The 18,945-nt window shown below is 36.0% G+C and overlaps 1 protein-coding gene across 1 annotated transcript; it reads left to right on the forward strand.

Annotated features, from left to right (window-relative positions):
• The first annotated feature begins 997 nt into the window (after positions 1–997).
• Positions 998–18,743, forward strand: LOC117333022 (transmembrane protein 211-like). Its single transcript, XM_033892135.1, has 2 exons — positions 998–3,416; positions 18,358–18,743. The coding sequence occupies exons 1-2, from the start codon at positions 3,041–3,043 to the stop codon at positions 18,582–18,584; spliced, it is 603 nt and encodes a 200-aa protein (XP_033748026.1). The 5' UTR covers positions 998–3,040; the 3' UTR covers positions 18,585–18,743.
• The last annotated feature ends 202 nt before the right edge of the window (positions 18,744–18,945 follow it).

Consider the following 18,945-nt stretch of genomic DNA (forward strand, 5'->3'; position numbering starts at 1 on the left):
GACAATATGTCCGGCTGCATTATTTCGTGATGATTGTCAGCGATTCCTAATTCCTATATCTTGATTTGGGGGATTTTTAAGTATCAATACTCATGATATGTTTCATTTGATACTGACCTTCTCTTTAATATATAATACATTAAAATTTGGTCAAACGAAATATCTGTTATATTCTTTTTTCATAGTGAGAGGCTTTGCACTGCTGAATTAACACCTATTAGGAATTCAAATGTATACATGTACGATACAAATAAGATAAGATAAAACGCCTATCTAGCAATTAGGAAAGACTATTAAAGCACATTGCATTTACAAACGTTATAAACTCTATATAGACCATGATAAAACCTCAGTTTTCCGGTAAGAAATACAATCTATTGTCATGATAACCACTTGTAGTTACTGGGTTATTTTTACAGTTCAAGAACACCTAGAAATTCTGTACTCTCAGGATTTCGGTGGACGCTTTTATTTATGACAATATTGTTTTTAAACTGTTAAAACCGGTCTAATCCGTTTGATTAAACTCACTCTGTAGTTCAGATGAGTTCAGAGAGAGCAAGAGAGAGAGAAAAAGTGAAGAGAGAGAGAAAAAGTGAAGAGAGAGAGAGAGAGAGAGAGAGATTAAGACAGTATCTATACCGCATATAATATAGAGCTTATCCACAGAAAAGTCAACTCGTCAACGTGCTAAAAGTACACGGAAACCAACTCGCCCCGATGTGAGAGAGCAGCCACTGCAACCGTGTGATAGGCGGGAGTCAGCAGTGTTTATCAACTGGTGTGATCTGAGAGTACACAACGCTCTGAGTTACACATGGATCTCTGTGATACCGCCTACAGGAATACGATACTCAAGTAGTCAGTGATTCTTTGAAATGTTTTAATCGTCTGAACAAATTCTCTGACACAATTTTAATTGGATTCGATTTTATTGACCAACGGTTTTTTATTCATAGAAAATGTGATGGACGATGATACCTTGTAGAAATTAATTTTTTTTTTTCTAATTAGTCGAACTCATGACATTTACTAACCTTAGTGATAAGCACAGATGATGTGGTTTTGAATTACAATAGCTTTCTCCGGAGTAGGGTCTTACATATAGAAATACACGAAGAGTTGATTAGCTTGTTCTCAAAGAGATACTACCGTCAATGTCAAATTGGAAGTTCTCTGTCATAAACACGACTCATACTCGTTGTTTCAAGGATATACTGGACAGAAACAGCGAGAGGTCTTAAGACTTATTATTTCAAAATTGATATCATATCGTATGAATGTGTGCTTTCAAGATGTTTCACTTCCACTAAACTTTACGTAGTGTGAATTCCCAGTGATAAAAGCGCTATAGGCACGTATAACGCTTGGAAATGAACTGCGGGATGCATGTACCGATATGCATTCATATGCCGTTGATATAGAGGATGTAGGTTGAGCCGACAGCAGGTTCGGAAGCCAGGCGTTCGTTAATATGCTTTATGTAACTACGACGGACGGTCCATCAAAGAAGTGAGAAACGGGAGTCCCTATCATCGAGATAATTCGGTAGCGTGTACGATTCTGGATTAGGACCGATAGGAACAGGGAAAGTCAATTTAAAGGATATAAGATTACTTCGGACATAGGTCAAGAGATAGTTCGGCCAAAATGACCAGCACCAGTGCTCAATCCAAAAGGGAATGGTGATAGTTGTAATAAGCTAGCCATATTGTATCGAATTTTTCTGTGCGGGCCACTGATAATTTAGAGATTGGAGATTCAATTCGGACCTATCAATTTGACCATTCGACTGCATTGACCGGCAACTGGACAATGTCCACTCGAGGATTGTGATTGCTCTGATAGCGGTATCGGCTTTTCTATGTGTGGAAAACAAGCCAATAACTTCAGTCGTGTCCGGAGCACTACTAGGAACGGCTCACATTCTGGATTGTAAACATACGCTACGAATCGGATGGATTCGATAAATCCGGAAATAACGCGGCGTTATAAGACATTATATTCTTGATTAATTATAAACTGCCTTGTTTCATTACCACAAAATTCCACGCCAAGATGTTGTTAATAAATAGGATTTTAATAGCAACAGCGTGAAAACGAATATTTCAATTTGTGCGCTTTATTAAACAGATGTGATTTTACAGTATTTCAAATGGTGATTTACAATAAAAAAATATTTTAAAATTTTAAAGTGTTACAAGTCACCCGCAAGGAATAACGACAGAATTTATTACAATCGACATCACTATGCTATAAATATCGCAGTGTTTTGAAGCTGAATGTAATTTTACCATTCATCTCGGAAATCTGGAAACAAATTGTTATATCTTTGTTTTCAAAGAGTTAATGACGTTGCCAGTTGAAGATGAGAACTTAATACGAAACTGTCCAATTGCTCGTTCCCAGTAACAATTGGTTAATGTAATATTTGGGTCCGGAAGACGGTGTTCAGTTCCGATTACTTGCATTTACTATTCACGCACGATTTAACTAATTTCACGCATAACCGGACCCAAGAGGAATATTTTCACGATAGCTAATCGGAATAACTTGATTCAATACTGGACATTGGTCAAGAATGTGATGGTCAGTGAAATTGTCCAAATCTGATTGGTGGATTTCGATAGACGGGAAAAGTATTTCTCTGGAGAATCAGAATTTGGATTGTCAGTTCTACCGTGGTATGTGTATGCCTTAACGTTTTATTATAATAAGGTGAAATATACAGTTTTAATCCAATCATCGTGGAATTTTAAAACATGTTCATTTGATAATGTAATGCCTGTCTGTGATCTTTTTGCATTTCTCAGTAATACTTTATTACCAAACAATACTTCTTTGAATACAAACAAACAGTACAGACAGACGATATATGATTTGAAAAGGCATTGGCGAAGCATGTGAAATATGTAAATTCCTTTCTGCTGTTGCTATGGAAACGAATTCAACAATGGAAATATATTTATGAATATTGGAATTTGAGGTCGGCTACAGGTGATTTTCATATCTCTGGTTGTGAGAATAGAAATGCTGAACAATGATCTCTTTCGTATCCTACATATGGATTTTGATAACAGCCTTGGTAGCTGTTACCTGTGCTTTCAGTCTGCTTCAGCCATTTTGGATTATACATCCGGATGGTATCCATTCCTTTGGAATTTACGTGTACTGTAAAGGAAGCGAACTCGTCGGAGCGAGCAGTGACCTTACAAACCGGATGTGTTCGTTTTATGGTGGTCAGTTAAGTGTGGTCAGCATTCCTTCAGGAGCGTGGCAAGCGACATTTTTATTATTTTCAACCGGATGTGCCATTTTGCTCGCTAGTCTTATTCTCGGAATGGCTGCAATGTTTATGACAGATCGATGGCTTCGGAAGTTGTCCTGTACAATGACGTACCTCCAGACATCCGCAGGTAAAGATATCTTCTGTAGAGCTTTTTTATTCGTTAATTATGACATTCATAACCTCCTTAATTCAATAATTGAAATTTCACTAATTTATATCTGGTCCCAGTTTTTGATTAGACACTTCAGACAATTCTTTAACTTAAAATTGGCGATAGAAATCAAATCCATAATATTTTCCCTTGAACTATTAGCGCTATTCTATTGAAAATTATAAGTTTAGGAATTTCCTTAAATTACGGAAGATTGAGGAATCCGGAACGTGATACTTTAATAACACAATTATAGTACAATTGTATATGATTAATGATGTTTGTTGACCTACGCAAGTTATATGTCTCAAACTCATCGATTGTCCGAGATGACCTTTCAAGAGATCCTAATACAACCTATCGTTCACCCTAAAAGTTCAATACAAATCTATAATTAGGTCTTGGATAAAGTAATATACACTTTTCTTTTGTAAACCCTCGTCGTTGCCTTTATCACGGCCTCTTCTGAGTCCTGTCGACTATCACTGATATACGTGTCCTGTCAATATCGTTGGTCTGTATCAAGTCTCTGTATTAGTAGTAACTTTACAGGCGGTCCACTTTACGGCATTCACAGCAGCTGGGTAACAATGCGTGTACTATCGATAGAGAATCAATCACACAAAATGTACATTGTATAACAAGGCATGACGAGGAATAGGTCAGGCGTGAGATGATGTGGAGTCGCTGAGGCGGATCCATATTTCGACGCCTTATACACATGACAGTGCATGAAATGTCAGAATTTTTGTCGTATCTCGGGCTCTATAAACAATTTGCCATGAGGTCCAATAACAGGGTTTATACTGCCTAAAATGGCGAAGTTGATAGACAAACAAATACCGCCGTGCTCTGATTGAATATTGATATTTGATGTTTTGCTGTTTCGCAAAAATCCAGATTGCCATTCGCACAACGAAGTATCGATTGGTGTTTTGAAATATGCGTGTGGATTAACTATTTGATACAATGATTGATTATAGCTATAGAACCGATCCATATCAATTCATCTAGGAAAGTCTACCTCAACATCTTATATACATCAACTCCAACATGTTTTCAAAATCAGTATGGTCGACCTTTAGAAGCGGCAATGCCATTTACAATGGCTGCCAGGTAGTGCCATAAGTAGAGATCGAATGAGGGCATCAGTGCTATGTTTATTTTCCTATCCCTTCGGCATCCCATATGGCTCATATTGGCGGTATTGTACTAGCATCGTGACCCATTGTTTATTGTCTAACAGCCCGGAAACATTAAAGTAAAATATAGGTTTATTTACATTCCTCTTAAATTTCCTTTGTTCGTTTGCATATTAAAGTATGTTTGCCGATATTAAGTTCCGTAATTTCAGTAAAAAATATAAACTAGAAAACGAAACTGCTTTTCATGCAATAAATACATATTTTCACTGCCTTCCGGTTGAAATGGTTTTATAAGGTCCCCAAAACGCCCTTTTTTATCGTAATACATTCTCCGATGGCTTTCAACGCTGTACGTGTAATTAAAAAACAAACCGGAAAAAGGATATCTATCAAAATATGTTGGTATAATAATGAATTTGTTTTCCACTTGTATACTCACAGCCATCTGGAGCAATGGTTCCTATCAAATAATTTTTATATCCACAAATATGATACCGATATGTGTCTTACTGCGCCTGGTGCCTCTCGGTACTGATCATGATAACATTCAGTATCCAAACTAAAGAAATCCGTCCCAATATGTTACATATACACCGATAACGTGCGCACGTGCCGCTATAGACTAAGTCTTATGGTAGATTACACTGTGTGTGTTTTTACTCTTAAAAGCATTGGAAGTAACGCGCCTTAGTCCCTGCGCTCCGACAAAAATTTGAAGGCCGACTCGAGATTATGCCGTGAACTATCACTTTCAAACCTAAACGACAATTTAATTGAAGTAATTGAGAACAATGATTCAAAATACAACTGTGAACTACCCTTCCATACCGTTGTTTTTTCATCGATTTCAACTCTGGCATACCGACCGAAAATTTACTAGATCAGCTGTTAAGCTAACCATACACGCGATCAATTGACATTTTCATTGCCAACCACATCCACCTTCATAAACCACAACCTGCTTTTTTTGAGTGAAGCCTTACGTTTCAACAAATAAACAAAAGGTGACCTGATATATTTGGTGTTCTAGCTTGTTAACAGTAGACGCCGAGGCGTTCGTCTGCAGTCCGTGTTGACAGAAGCTGGGAATCAGAAACGAGAATCTCCCATCATATCCGTCCGACATTATACCGATCTGTAATCTAATTTCCTAAATAAGACAAACTTCGTGTAGTTCTTGTTAATATTGTGTAAATGTCACAATAATTGATTTGCTTTCGTTTATGTTCACGATATTTTGTAACTTATCTTATATTTCTCGGCTAAACAACATTTTGCACAATAAAAAGCCACGAGATAAAAGGTTAAATAATCGATTCATATCTTGAGGATAATGATTTACCCAATCATATCATTTCTTCAAACCTGTCAGTTTATTTCATATTGACTCTGACATTTTCTTTGTGATATGGAGCCCTGTAAAGTTTATTTCATATTGACTCTGACATTTTCTTTGTGATATGGAGCCCTGTAAAGGTAAATGCGTGACATGGTACGCTGTCTATCAATGCTTATCGAAATACTATGACCGGTGTCATATCAATTTTGTATCCCCATCGAAATAATATCCGGATACTTTTTTGTTGGGGTATACAAATATGATATGACACCGGCACCCCATTTAAAGAGTCTTAGTCAATGATGAACTCAATAAGTTGTATAAAAAAAAACATTCCCTTGTATGCTACTGCCGATTGATGCAACGCTGACGAAACGTCATTATACCCAACACGACACCGTCCGATACTTCAGAAATCATATTTATTATTAAACGTGGATGTGTATTTGTAATGTGTTGAAGACATGTACATGTACATGTTGCTTGGCCATCACCCGGCTAACAGATAGGGCTATTTTGAGACGGGGTCTCCTTGTAGTAGTTGGTGGCTACCTCACTGAACGCCCGTCATCCAGAACAATTAGGGCAAAGTTAGTAATACGGACACAACCACGACAGTACAGACAGGCCCTTTTCTCAGCTTCCCGAGAAACAAACACCGACACGGGTAGGGAGCGTCGAACCACACACCTCGGACATTCACCTGAGGTAACGTTGCTTATTTCGTGCAACGAGTATTTAGGAGTGCTCCAAACGGACTATAGATCTGTGCCAGCTGTGACGCCATCACACTTTCTTTATGGTCCTACCTTATCCAGTCGATTTGTACAACTTTTTCTAGATACATTTTGTCGTTTGTATAGAAGGGGCCGCTTTCGTTCAACATGTCAATCTTGTTTGGCCGGTTTTAGAAACGATATCCATTCGTCTTGATATTGTCTAGCCCAAAGAGTTCTGCATGGCAAAAAACCTTCCAATACATTCATCAATACTAATAACGCCATCAGAATGTATTCCTAATGCATAAGTACAAGTCAAGTAGATGAATCACCTTTTCTGCATGGTTGAATGTGTTAAAATCATGTTAAAGAGTTCTTTTACGTGATTATAATACTATTATGCGTTAAGTCAACTTTAATTTTTTCCAGAACAGTTTAAATCGTTTGACCGCTATCTAATTACTAACTAGTCAAATTAGTGTTTCTCTAGAATTTCGACAATGTTCTTCGTTAACATTATATTAGGTAAAATGATTAAATAAACAGTTTTAACTGAGATTCAGCAGAAATAACAAATGCGCACCATGGCTAAACGAAAACTAACAGTTCAGTTTTAGAACGTTGGAAGCCCTTAAAGGGACATTATAACCCGTATGTGGTCTCCGATTAAGGGCTAAATGATGAAGCGACCCGTATAATACCAGACCCCTTGGGTGCTGGGAGCATCAATCTGCATTTTCCCCCAGTGCCATTTTCGCATTCTTCTCGAAATTAAACTTGAATAATCGTATTAGAAATGATATAAATGGATTTATAATGACAAAGAAATGGAATGCCGAGCAGTTTCTCTGACGAAAAATTGATCAACCTCAATTTTTCATGTTTTGTCAGATTTCCCTGTTTCTGGCCTTTAGTGGGAATTCAAGGCGTTTAATCGGCTGATGTTTTCTGAGTTTTTGGTTTGTTAAATACATAAGGCTGTTTAAACCATATATGACACGTTCTTATCTTTCTTTCCGATGTTGTCAATATTTCGACAGCACAAGTTAATTTTCTCCTTGCATTTTGACACTGTGGTATATTTTGTCCTTGTGTATTGACGTTGTGGTACATTTTGTCCTTGTGTATTGACGTTGTGGTATATTTTGTCCTTGTGTATTGACGTTGTGTTATATTTTGTCCTTGCATTTTGACACTGTGGTATATTTTGTCCAAAAGTGTTGACACTGTGGCATAGTTTGTCCTTGTATATTGACGCTGTGATATATTATGTCCTTGTGTACTGACGTTGTGGTATATTTTGTCCTTGTGTATTGACGCTGTGATATATTATGTCCTTGTGTATTGACGCTGTGATATATTATGTCCCTGTGCATTGACGCTGTGGTATATTTTGTCCTTCTGTATTGACGTTGTGGTATATTTTGTCCTTGTGCACTGACGTGGTATATTTTGACCTTGTGTATTGACGCTGTGGTATATTTTGTCCTTGTGTATTAACACTGTGGTATATTTTGTCCTTGTGTATTAACACTGTGGTATATTTTGTCTGAATGTATTGACACTGTGGTATATTTTGTCCTTGTGTATTGACACTGTGGTATATTTTGTCTTTGTGTATTAACACTGTGGTATATTTTGTCCTTGTGTATTAACACTGTGGTATATTTTGTCCTTGTGTATTGACACTGTGGTATATTTTGTCCTTGTGTATTGACAATGTGGTATATTTTGTCCTTGTGTATTAACACTGTGGTATATTTTGTCCTTGTGTATTAACACTGTGGTATATTTTGTCCTTGTGTATTGACACTGTGGTATATTTTGTACTTGTGTATTGACGCTGTGATATATTATGTCCCTGTGTATTGACACTGTGGTATATTTTGTCCTTGTGTTTGGCGTTGTGGTATATTTTGTCCTTGTGTATTGACACTGTGGTATATTTTCGCGTTGTGGTATATTTTGTACTTGTGTATTGACGCTGTGGTATATTTTGTCCTTGTGTATTGACGCTGTGGTATATTTTGTCCTTGGCGTTGTGGTATATTTTGTCCTTGTGTATTGACAAGGTGGTATTTTTTTGTCCTTGTGTTTGGCGTTGTGGTATATTTTATATTTTGTCCTTGTGTATTGACCCTGTGGTATATTTTGTCCTTGTGTATTGACGCTGTGGTATATTTTGTCCTTGTGCATTGACCCTGTGGTATATTTTGTCCTTGTGTTTGGCGTTGTGGTATATTTTGTCCTTGTGTATTTACGCTGTGGTTTCGCTTGTGGTTTTGTTTTAAAGTGTTTGTGACATCTCTTAAATCAAGTCGTATAACATTGTAATATTACATTGGCCACCTTCCAAAGTGACGAAAGATAGCATGACAGTAACACACAATAATAGATCCTTTAAATAAGAATTTGGAAACTGATAAGGTGTGTGCCAAATAGTGTACATAAAACTGCTTCCTCCGTTAGGGGATTGTCACTGATGTTAGAGGCTGACAAGCTGTAGATATCCTAAAGGGACTAAACTCATGTTAAAATAGAAAACGTCAGGGCCCAGTTGTTTAAAGGTTGATTGAGCTAACCACTGTTTAACAACAATTTTGAAATTGGGATAGAATCATTTCTGGTAAAACAAACTTTCAAAATTGTATGAGACTATCCTACTTGTCAGTTTCCTCCTACTTGTCCTTTTACAGGAATGCACATGTCAAAAGATTTTTCTCTTATCAAGTGATTAAGCTATCACCTTTTGAATAACCGGGCCTAAATGTCCATTTCTCTTGATTTAATCAATTCGTTAAACTTACGATTTGGGATGATTTTAAAAGCATATAATGTCAAATTTGAGACAAACGATCAGGCATTAGTGTCACACAAAAATCAGCAAACCGACAAGCCTGTCTGTAAAAAACATCTTAATATCTCATGAATTTACCTTGTGGCGATCAAAAATATTTTGAGCATAAAAACAATACAAAAATAATTTGTCATACAAAACCCGTATTGGATTTAAAAAAAAAAACATACCAAAAAGACGACGATAGCTTGTGGAAAGATCAATTTGTCTTTAGATAGCCTAATTAGTTTCATGGACATCCGTTGCATTCTAAAGGTCACATAATCTGCGGAAAGAAGATTAAAACATTGATGTCATCCTGAATAAATCCAGAGTCTTTGTTTCGCTGTCGTTGAACTTTGAGTCTCTTGAAGTTATTTCTTTGACTAGGATCGACCTTTATGGATTCATGACATCCATCAGAACTAATTATATTGAATAGATTCTACAAGGCCTTCCCGAGCGTCATATGCTGTTAATTACAGGTAAACAGTGTGACCTTCAGGCCCTAAGCGGCAATTTATTGTGCAGAATTTATATCAATTACCAATTGAAGTAATCCTGTAATACCGTTGTAAGAAAAGCTAAAAGAGGTAGTTGGAAGGTCACCTCGCAAGTTAAATCTACGTTTTCTGCAGTTCCATTGTAGTATCGATATTAACTGGAGGTTTTGCTGTTACAATTTAACAGTGGTATGGATTTTGGGCCTAGTTGTTCAAAAAGTGATAAGCTTAATCAATTAAAATCTCATTTCTCCTTTTCTTGAAATCCTTGTGTGTATTCCTTAAAGATAGGCAGGTAGGAAGATACTGTTGAGTGCTAGAGTTCCATAAAATTCTGTCACGTAAGTTTAGCCAGAATTGATTTTATCAAGATTTTTAAATTGTTGTTGAACTGTGATTTGCCTTTAATCACCCTTTGAGCAACTGGACTGAGGTGCGCCGAACTGATACTTAAGATTTAATTATACAAAGATCGTACATCAGATGTGATGTGCTATGTATAAATATAACAGGGTTCAGATTGTTAGGACTATTAAATAGTGCATTATAAAATATTTAAAAACCAAATTATAAAATTAACGACCCGCTGATTTTTTTTTTTTTTTATTAGTTTAAAAATTGGTATTGTAGTATCTACTCAAACAGAAAGTCTTATGCCGTCAGTGTGATCACTGCATATCAAAAAGGCAAATAAATATCTTGAGGAACAACACTTATTTTCTTCGCTTTGTTGACTAAAATAACTCCTCAGTGCAAAAGGGACTTGAAATCAAATTAAATGTTTCATTTTGTATATTTGCTCTATTTTATGTACTTTAAATTTCTTTGGTATGTTGTAGTTATGTTGAGTATCTTTTGTACAATCCGTTGAGATTGTAGTGGTAGACACTCCTGGTGGCCTCTTAGTCCATGTGGTCCATTGTACCTGCTTTTAATTCATTGAAATTGTAAAAAGGTTCGAAAACAAAACAGCCAAATAATTTATTTGTTTGTAGTTTTTTGGTTTTTGTTTTTGTTTTTTGTTGGGGTTGTTTTGTTGGTTTTTTTTTGTTTTTTTCGTGTGTTTCTTTTTTTCGTTTTTTGTTTTTTAATTAAAATGAAACAACTCTATATTGCAGTTTAATTCATTATTGTCTCTACTGTATCTAACTTTAAATGTGTTTTGCAAAGTTTTTATACCTTTTGTTTTTTGTGCAGTACATTGTCTATAAATGACCACTTTGAACATAACTTTTTCAAGTTTGAGTACGAAACATCCAAAATTATATCTGAATATACAGCATTTTATTTTAGTATTTTAGCACGGGGTGTATTTTTATAATAGACACAGTTTTTATACCAGACAGTTGTGACTAACCGTTTATTGAGATCAGACACAAGAGCCGTTGTTCTGTATATATTCCAATATATCTCTACAGATTCCGACTAGATTTTGATGATTACATCTTCTTGTTGGAATTCCCAATATAAATGGTGTCCTAAATCCGATTTCTATGACAACAAACACACGCTCTTTTTCCTAGTCTACTTCGAATGTTTGTAGCAGTAGCACGTACTACCATCCCTCGAGACAAGATTTGAGGGATTCACAGAAAAAGGAAAATGTCATCAGCAGAATTTGACAAGTACGAAAGTGATTCTTAGTCACAAAGGTGTCGGCATTTACGAAAAAACTCTCCGGAAGTTGCTATTCTCGAAAACTTAATGTATAGTCCAGACAATGTGCTGTATAATTTAGCGAACGAAATACACGGAAGCACATCATAAAATGTTATGTTAAGAAGCCTTTAACTCGACAACAACACGAGGGAAAGATGAATCCACAACGATAAAGAGTCAGGAAGTAAAAATTATCAAATTTATCACACAGAACGGCTCATTACTAAACACATATGTTGTGGTGGAATTTATACTGCAGAAAGAAATAAAGAACTCTAATAAGCCTATAAAGCACTGGTCATTAATGGTCTAGAACCGAGCACTTTATAATCAACTTGATATTTGTAAAATTTGCCGTATTTACACCATTCTCGAAAGAAATGTCAACATTGGCATTAAGAGGACTTTGAACCGTCACAAATATTTGCAATATACATCACAAAACAGTATGACGTTAATATTTTACTGTGGCCTTGAAAACCTTTTCAAAGGTTTCAGAAAAACGTATACATGAAAAATGCTTATATGTAAGGATCAAAACAGATTTAGTAGTCCTTTTTTCTCAAAAAGAAAGTATTCTGTTTGCACCTTCACAAGAAATAACGCACAGCGTTATAAGCTTATACGCGTAGTAAGAAATGAGTTTTTAAATCAAATTTGAGCCATGTTCCCTTGGATAGTAAGGCATACGTGTGGGAGGCGGGTGTCATGCTAAGCTGTTTCAACACATCACCCCGAGTGGAGCAGGCTTGCTGTCTCCGACTCAGCTTGTATGTAATCGTCAAGAATGTAAACTGTTTGTATATGTAATAGCACAGTAATGAAAAAAGTCAATGTGGGTATTCCATACTCATAAACCATAAGACATAAGCCCGATACGTCAATCGATCCTGGCAGACTGTACACACACACAGAGCTGTGACGGCCAAGACATGGTAGATATATGTTGAATCATAATTGTAGGTGATTCTATTCATTAGTAGATGGATTATTTACAATGCCAAATACAAGATAAACACGTACAACTACGGAGTTGCCACATTGAATTGGTTTACATTTTAGAACTCGAATGACACAATTACAGCTCTATTCATAATGCAAAAAGAAAACAAACACTTGAAGTCATGTTATATAGCCTTTTGCTACATCAATTTTTGACATGGTGTCAAGATATGCTCCTTTCACTTCCTTGTAAATCTAAATGTCACTTTTTCAACGATGATCAGATTGCCTTTCTTCTATCGCAACAATGTGTTCTTACAGGAAGTAAGTTGTTCAAGAAAGATATATATATATTACGTTGCCTTGTCAACACCAAAATCAAATATGAAATACTTTCTGCTTGGCTTGGCCTAATTACTACGCAACGTGATTCCGAAAATTTGGCACCGGAAGTTCATTCCGCTTCAGATATTATAATCAACGGAAATTATGCTCTTGGGTTGTGCGCCTGTCCGCGCCAGGGATCCGTTGAATATTTTTGTCGTGAGAAGGGGGTTAAGTTTGTTTGGAGGAGGGGGAATGTCGAGACAGGAGTTAAATTTTCGCCGTTAAGAGCCGCTATATGTGACCATATAGAGTTACAGCAAAATTTCATTATTTTGTAGTATATCCGTCGAAAAGTAATAAAATAATTTCGTCATATTAATATGACTTACCCCTGTTTCTGGTCTGCAACTGAAGGTAAATTACACCTCGATATCGGTTTCTTAATGCATACAGCTAGTCAGCTAGTAGTTGCAGAATAAATGATGAAATATATGAATAAAATAATAAAGCTACAATACAGGTTGTTTCATCTTTTCCTAAAGACTCTTCAGAGGTGCTATGGACCTATAACTATATATCATTTAAGCAAATCTAATTATCAATTCTTGAAGGACGGTCATCACAATAAGCATTTTCTTGAGATGTATGCTTATCGCAATAATGAAACATCTCTGTAAATGTTTAACCCAAAAGCTGTATCAGGAATATTTATGCCTGTGTGCAGAAATACTTTCGTTTTAACTATCTTTATCAGTGCCGCACGCATAACTGTCTTAATTATACGGAAAATATTATCAAAGTAAAGGCCTAGATGTATAAAATTCTTCACGATATTTTACAACATCAAAAGGATATGAGTTAGAGTAATTAATTATTTTTAAAACATGTAGTGCATGCAGTCTGTTCTAAACTTTATTAAAGAATCCCCGTAGAGTACTCCCAGTTACATTTTAATTATCATACTTTCAAATGAAATATTTAGAGAGATATTGAAAACTCACATGATTTTGTGAGAAATGTAGCCATGTTTATATCCATACACATGTTAATCATTTTTGAATAAGATTACACATTTATATTGGAGTTGACGGCAAACTAATTCCACTTTAATTAAAGTTGAGATTCGGAAAATGGCAGAGTATAAGATGCATGACTGACATTAAATGCCTTACCAGATCTGTCGCATATATAATATCATAGGGTGGGCTTCACAGTGATATTTTTAGACGAATTTCCGGTGATAACTTCTCAAAATCGGCATACTCTTCTATCCCAGCCTCATACGATCCCACTCCCTTTTTTCTAACAATTACAGCTACCACACCAGTTCGGACGCGTCACGCACTTCCGACGGAAATCCCCGAACAGCTCTACCTTCTCTCTATCTACACCCTCTCACTGTTCTACAAGACCTAGCGGACGCGTCCTTCCCTTCATTTTTCTGTCTCTCCCTCCTCATTCAATTTACCAAACCAGGTCTCCCCTACTGACCCCTAGACTGACCAACAGACCCTTAAGTTCTTTTTGTTAAGAATTGCCGAGCTGAATTCTGATACGAGATTATCTGCCCCTAGTTTGAAACTTATATCCTAGAAACAAAAATCATAAAGCTCAATTTTATTTATAATCTTAATATTCTAGGGATAGGGGATCAGTCTAACTGACCCCCATCCCTACTCAATCCCAATGTTTCACTACCGGTACTTTCATTCCTTTTATATTCTCACGTCTTCCCACGTTTCACCAGAAAGTATCACTCCTGACATTCGATGACCAGGTTTCCCATCCTTAGCTTCCAACTGTTCATACATATCTACCCCATCTTCCAGACCTATTCTACCAAATCGCGTCAACTTACCTCTCAACAGTTTATAAAAACACTCGGCCTACCTTCATTATTACATGTGTTACGTGCATGTTCGTCATCCTAGCTAGAGATCATTCAAGACTCTAATATGTCTTCCAAACTGTTTAGTCTTCCTTGTATCAACACTTGGTCCTTAGCATCACTGAAGAAACCTAAAAGAACGAGACAGCTGCATGATGCAGTTTTATGCATTTTTGACTCTTCTGTTTCTAATCGTCAATTTCTTAGGAAATGTGATAATACTCTGTATGTCTTTTGTACACTCATTTAACTACATGAAGTGATTCGAAAGTCGGGTTTGTGTAAGCATTTCTAAACATCCCTACTAATTATTATTGGAGACACAATCCCTATTTCCCTATTTGGAATTTGTCAAACTGCCACACGATTTCACATTTACATTAGATTTCATATCATGGATTTCAGCTCTACCTATATAACATACTATTGACTATATATCACATTAACACATGCATCAAGGTCATGTCCTAGAGCGTGGATCTGATACGACCTATTTTATACCAAAATCTATGCACAACCTGTTTAATACCAAAATCTATGGATCTAGGGATAGGGGTTAAGTCTAACTGACCCCTATCCCTCTTCGATCCCCATGTATCACTACCGGTACATTTCTTCCCTTTTATATTCTCACGTCTCCCCAAGTTTCACCAGTAATTATCTACCAGAAAGTATTACTCCTGGCATTCCTAGGTTTCCCATCTTTAGCTTCCAGTTGTTCATCCATATCTACCCCATTTTTCAGACCTATTCTACCAAATCGCGTCAACTTACCTATCAACAGTTTATAAAAACACTCGGCCTACCTTCATTATTGCATGTGTTACGTGCATGTTCGTCATCCTAGCTAGAGATCATTCAAGACTCTAATATGTCTTCCAAACTGTTTAGTCTTCCTTGTATCAACACTTGGTCCTTAGCATCACTGAAGAAACCTAAAAGAATGAGACAGCTGCATGATGCAGTTTTATGCATTTTTGACTCTTCTGTTTCTAACAGTCAATTTCTTAAGAAATGTGATAATATCTTGTATACCTTTTGTACACTCATTTAATTACATTTGAAAGTCGGGTTTGTGTAAGAATTTCTAAAAATCCTTACAACTGATTATTGGAGACACCATTCCCCGTCTCTTCCCATTATTTGAATTATCCTTACAACCGATTATTGGAGACACAATTCCCCGTCTCTTTCCATTATTTGAATTATCCCTATAACTGATTATTGGAGACACAATCCCTCCGTCTCTTCCCTATTTGGAATTTGTCAAACTACCACACGATTTCACATTTACATTAGATTTCATACCATGGATTTCAGCTCTACCTATATAACATACTATTGACTATATATCACATTAACACATGCAGCAAGGTCATGTCCTAGAGCGTGGATCTGATACGACCTGTTTTATACCAACATTTATGCACAACCCGATTGATGTTGTAAAAGTCAGATTTTATGCGCGTTATTAATCAGAGGAGTGGGTGGTCTTCCGAACATTCAGCATTGTATTGCAGTCATTTTAGCAAATTCCAATTACAAGTCTATTGATGAAACACACCTGCTAGAAGTACGTAAAAGTTACAACCAAACTTAAATTACAAAAATAATTGAAGGGAAGCCTTGACATGGGACATTCAATAGTGTTTCTGATGATTACAATGAATATTTGATAGGGGTACACAATATCTGAATTGATGTTCATCACCAACATGCAGAAGTGGCAAAACCTGCCTGCTCTTTATCACTGTATATTGTGGGAGACGACATTCGTTGGTTAGCACATGAATGAGGCCTGCTGTAACCGACAACATATCATACATGTAGTAGAAGACTAAAATTGTCCCAATTGGAGAATCCGGGATTTTCTTCCGTGTCTTCTGATTCGCGGGGGTTCATTTTGCGATTTCGATATGTAAACTATACGCGTGGGGGTAGGTTTCGCGATCGAACCATCTTCGTTTGTAGAGATTATGCAAATCGATATCAAAATAACACGCGCGGGGAAAATGTTCGCGAACAAAAGGACTCCGCGAAATTAGACAAAATTCCCCCTCACGTAAATTTCCACGTTTACAGTAATCAATTATATTTTATTGATAACCTTAATATGCTTTTTGTTTTCAAAGATTATCCCATTATTGAGAAACAAGGGAGAACAAAGCAAAGTATGGTATGATATTTGTATCTTGTTTTCGGGTTTTGTTAGAAATCTGTTAAAACAATAGTACAATGATAGAGACAAGTAGCTTGGCACAAAGCCACATGTAACAAAGGATAACTTCAGTATTTACCTACAATAACGATAACAAGTCAATGTCGATCAAAACGAAATTATTTTGGCACAAATAAGAGATAAACAAGTCTGCAATAATGGAAGAAAAATAAGGAATGCTATTTTATTTGTTTATATAAAATATATCTGAAATAATCTTACTGCAAATACAGCTGAGATTGCGCGAGGAATCTGTTAAGTATTCGACCCCTATCAGCGTCTTTTATCATTGTCTTAAAACAAAAAATAAATCATATAATTAACTTTGCATTGGTTTTTTTCGAGAGCTAAAATATTCATCAGATTATTTATAGATAGATCCAACATCACATCGAAATCTGTAAAGGAATTTAAACAGAGAACAATCGAGTTTGTATCAGCATTGTGTTTTCGTTTATAAGATTAAACGACGCACAAAAGCAATGAACCAAGCTATGTAAGATATTTAAAAAAGAAGTATTGCCGCTTTCCCCTGCCATAAGCATGTTATCTCGTGTTAGAATCTCCGAATACAATTGGATTAAGAAGTGCTGATACTACAGATATTCGACATTGTCATTCATAATTGGATCTTTGACCTTTAATATGCCCTATACTCAGGCCTGTGGGTAGGTTTTCTCATTATGACAGTTATTCCTACCATATTTTATAGTCGTATAGCCCGGAACCTGCATTAATTGTGAACATAATCCTCTCCTGGGATTTATCTATGACAATGAATTATCTAACCCTAGGTTATTTTTCTCGAAATTGCGTATTTTCTATATTACTATCAGACTTGGTTTATTGCTTATAGCCAGCATAATGTAGATGTACACCTTTTGTATAATTAACTTTAAATGTTCTCTCGACTCGTCATGGGGCAGATGTCTGCCTGTGTCTTAAAATGTATATTAATTCTTTTAATTGCACAAAAGCACAAATGAATACCAAATATTGATATCAAATTAGTATCAGCTGCAGTAGGTCCAAATAATGAATATAAAACTGAACCATACATCTGTTTCGTCCTAAGATTCCACAATGTTGCTTGGGGCCAAAACGGAGAAAATCCATATTTGGATTTAGGAAAAAGAAATGGAATATGGAAGAGGCAGTACATTTCCCCCTTTATTAGATTAAATTAGATATTAAATTTGCATATTCCGATCAATTACATTGTTCTTTCATCCTATTCGCCTTCGTTCCTTCCATACTCCTCTTTACCTCTTCCAATTACTTTATTTACATTCTCTTCAATCTATTTTTCTCAAGATGTATGTTTTATTCTTTCTATTGCAGTTCTAATCTTGACGTCAGCATTGTTGGTGTACCCCTTAGGAATGACGTCACCGTTCTTTCGTTATTACTGCGGACCTACAGCGGAAGTGTATAATGCTGGACAGTGCAGTATGGGATGGAGCTATATGCTGGCTGTAATGGGGACAGCGCTATCCATCTTTTGTCCAATTTTGTGGAATTTACGTGATTTTAAATCAGAACATGACGATTATCCATTTAATTTATGATAATTGTTGTCTTATTTTTTTTTTTCTTAAGAATCAATTTCAATATTTTCTTATTTATTTATTAACAACACAATATTGTTGATGCTTTAAATGAAATTTGGAGACTACTGTTGGTTTTAACATTTCATCAAAATGTTTTACATAAAAATATAGTGTATATGTATTTATGTTTGTTTTATTATTCAAATCATAATAGCATGAGATGATTCGCACGCGATTTGTCTATTAATCAGATTAACAGTTTATTCTAATAGTTTGTACATTCAACAACGCACGTGTCATCACGTGACAACACCACTAATGTAAACGACAACCGTATTGTCATGGGATGTTTCTTCCCTGATAGATTCTGGACAATAAC

This window comes from Pecten maximus, chromosome 8 (assembly GCF_902652985.1).
Source record: "Pecten maximus chromosome 8, xPecMax1.1, whole genome shotgun sequence".
Lineage (NCBI taxonomy): Eukaryota > Metazoa > Mollusca > Bivalvia > Pectinida > Pectinidae > Pecten > Pecten maximus.

Coding starts and splice junctions, on each gene's coding strand:
- LOC117333022 (XM_033892135.1), top strand. CDS start 3,041: ATGATCTCTTTCGTATCCTACATATGGATTTTGATAACAGCCTTGGTA. Junction 3,417..18,357: donor GTACCTCCAGACATCCGCAG/GTAAAGATATCT, acceptor TTTCTATTGCAG/TTCTAATCTTGACGTCAGCA.